At 48.4% G+C, this 2,903-nt stretch overlaps 1 protein-coding gene across 1 annotated transcript; it reads left to right on the forward strand.

Moving 5' to 3' along the window:
* The first annotated feature begins 1,943 nt into the window (after window positions 1-1,943).
* LOC136638607 (taste receptor type 2 member 105-like) lies at window positions 1,944-2,669 on the forward strand. Its single transcript, XM_066612644.1, has one exon. The coding sequence runs from the start codon at window positions 1,944-1,946 to the stop codon at window positions 2,667-2,669; it is 726 nt and encodes a 241-aa protein (XP_066468741.1).
* Window positions 2,670-2,903: the final 234 nt, after the last annotated feature.

The raw sequence follows: 2,903 nt of genomic DNA on the forward strand, positions 1-2,903 counted from the left end.
CAATAAGTAAAAACCAAAGCATGAGGACACATGTATAAAGATAATGTACCTTGCCTTTAGACGCCATTCCTTTCTTCTCCAGCACAGTCAGTGACATAAGAATTGCGTACACATACACACAATACACTACCCTCTCACCACAAGTTATAGCGCACACCCCATTGGCACTGCTACACCAGTGGAAGCTACACTGGAAAGCTGGATAGGATTTGACCCTCAGTCTGTTAGGCTGCAATCATGGTTAACTTCCAATCATTCATGAGGGAGAGGTGAGGCAGCTCGTGTCCAATAAAAAAAATGGCAGGGTGTCTGAATTGGCATTCACTACAGAGGTAACAGGCAGAGTTGCTTCTGTTCTCTAACAGCCTGGCTTTCTAACAGTTCAATCCTATCCCCTGCTCCCAGCAGCCTATTTGGCATCCAGCAGCGCCAAAATGGCTACTGCTCTATCCAACGAGAATCACTGGGGCTACCTGAGGTCTCCTCAGGGAAAGCGGACTTTCATCTGCTTCTCCCGGGGAAAGCCCTAGGTCCTGCAATGGGGCTTCTCAAGTTTGTGCCAGCTATTTTGCCAGTGCAGACTTGAGAGCCTCTGAGTCGGGCTTTGCAGTACGGAGGATAGGATATGGCAGAGTGGAGTCCACCAGTCCCCCAAGTGGGAGTCCCACCTCCTGCCCTGGTTCTTCCCCCCCCCCCCCCGGAATGCCTCCAGCCCATCCCCAAGGTCCTTGCCACCACCCAGAGATCTTACCGTACTCTGGAAGGCATCCATCCGGCACTGGGCCCAGCACTGACTGACACTGGGCCAGCACCAGCACTCCTTCCACAGAGGGTGCAGTAAATGTGCTTTCTCCTCTATGGAGAACTCGTGCAAGGAAAGCGCCCTACAGGTAGACCACAGCTGCGATACAAGGACATCTGCAAGAGGGATCTGAAGGCCTTAGGAGTGGACCTCAACAGGTGGGAAACCCTGGCCTCTGAGTGGCCCGCTTGGAGGCAGGCTGTGCAGCATGGCCTTTCCCAGTTTGAAGAGACACTTGGCCAACAGTCTGAGGCAAAGAGGCAAAGAAGGAAGGCCCACAGCCAGGGAGACAGACCAGGGACAGACTGCACTTGCTCCCGGTGTGGAAGGGATTGTCACTCCCGAATTGGCCTTTTCAGCCACGCTAGACGCTGTTCCAGAACCACCATTCAGAGCGCGATACCATAGACTTTCGAGACTGAAGGTTGCCAACATGATGATGACAGGTGCCACTGCATCACCAAACACGGATTTACACTGAATCAGGCTGTTAGGAGGGACTGGGCCCTTAAATCAAGGACTCTATCCGAAAATCATTTTAGGTCATTCTTCTGAAAATTTCTTTCAAGGATTGCCAGTGTTTCCAAATGACAGTCCAGTGGCAAAGAGGACATTTAAAGTGGTAAGAGTGAGAAAAGGGCCATAGGATATGAGGTAAATTAAGGAGGCTTTCTGCTGTCTAAGCACTGGGAAGCTGGCAAACAAAAGACATGCCACATGCTTGGTCACAAGAGTCTGGCTAAGTCCCAAGCTATATGGGCACAACATGATACCTGGTTGTGTCATTAGTAACTGAATCCTCCTAGGATTTGCATTTCTCTCTGTGTTGACCTGGCCAATTAAAGAGTCCCCAAGGGCAGTTTCCCTGCTGGATGTCGGATAGAAACTAGGAGTGATTCCACTTGTTCCTCTCAGGTGTTTTTCCTGGAAAGTGACCACAATGGATGGAGAAAACACAACTCCATTTGCTGTCATTCTTCTACTCATTTTAGCAATGGAGTCCCTCACTGCCTTTTTGGGAAACGGATTTATCATAGTTGTGAATGGCTACAGATGGCTCCAAAGCAGAAAGATGCTCCGTTCTGATCTCCTCTTGACCGCTTTAGGCACTACCAGGTTTCTGTTGCAATTGGTTGTCATGATGGTCGAATTGCTGTATGCCTGCTCTCCAGAGTCCATTTGCAATCATTATTTCAGGGAGAGTTTCTTCTATGCCTGGACATATTTCAGCTCAGCCAGCGTCTGGTGTGCCACTTGGCTCAGTGTCTTCTACTGCGTGAAAGTCACCAACTTTGCCCAACGCCTCTTCCTGTGGCTCAAGTCAAGGATTGACAAGCTTGTGCCCAGACTGCTTGGATTGTCACTCACAGTTTTCTCTCTTCCTTTTGCTGCAAGTGGTATAAAAATGAAAAGCTACTGCAGTCCAACAGGAAACATGACAGGGAATGCCCACCAAGGTGAACAGAGCAACAACTACAGATTTTGGATTTTTATTTCCCTGCACTTCTCTTTCGTTGCCATCAACGTCAGCATCTGCTTAACTGCAACCATTCTTTTGCTCATCTCACTGTGGAGACACACCAGGAATCTGAAGAGGAGTGGCATCGCCACCAAGGACTTCAACACTCAGGCCCATATCAATGTGGTCAATTCTTTGTTGTCCTTTCTCTTCTTCTACATTCTGTATGTTGTTGTTGTGACAATTTCTCTGAGTTACAAGCTCAGACTTGGCACTGTTGACAGCCTGGTTGCTAATGTTGTGGTGGCTTTGTGTCCTTCGGTACACTCCATAATCTTAATATTGACCAATCCCAAACTGAAAGACGTTTGTGTACGTATCGTAAAAATCAGACGAAGAACTTCATAAAGAGGAGAAGGGGGCAGCAGACATGTATCCATGGTACCCAAGATAAAAAGACCACCTGACCCTCTTTCTCTTTCCTCTCTCCTTTCCCGTTTGCCTTTTTGAACTTCCCAGACACTCCTGTGCAGGTTCCACAGCCTCAGTGTCTGCTGATTTGAATTGTAGATTGAAATTCTTCTTCCTCTCTGGAATAGCTACTCCTCTTCCAGGATTGGCAGGATTGGGAATGGAATGACC

This window comes from Tiliqua scincoides, chromosome 2, assembly GCF_035046505.1.
Source record: "Tiliqua scincoides isolate rTilSci1 chromosome 2, rTilSci1.hap2, whole genome shotgun sequence".
In the NCBI taxonomy this organism is placed as follows: Eukaryota; Metazoa; Chordata; class Lepidosauria; order Squamata; family Scincidae; genus Tiliqua; species Tiliqua scincoides.

Excerpts from the sequence above, each read along its gene's own strand:
- LOC136638607 (XM_066612644.1), top strand. The coding sequence starts at position 1,944 with ATGGTCGAATTGCTGTATGCCTGCTCTCCAGAGTCCATTTGCAATCAT.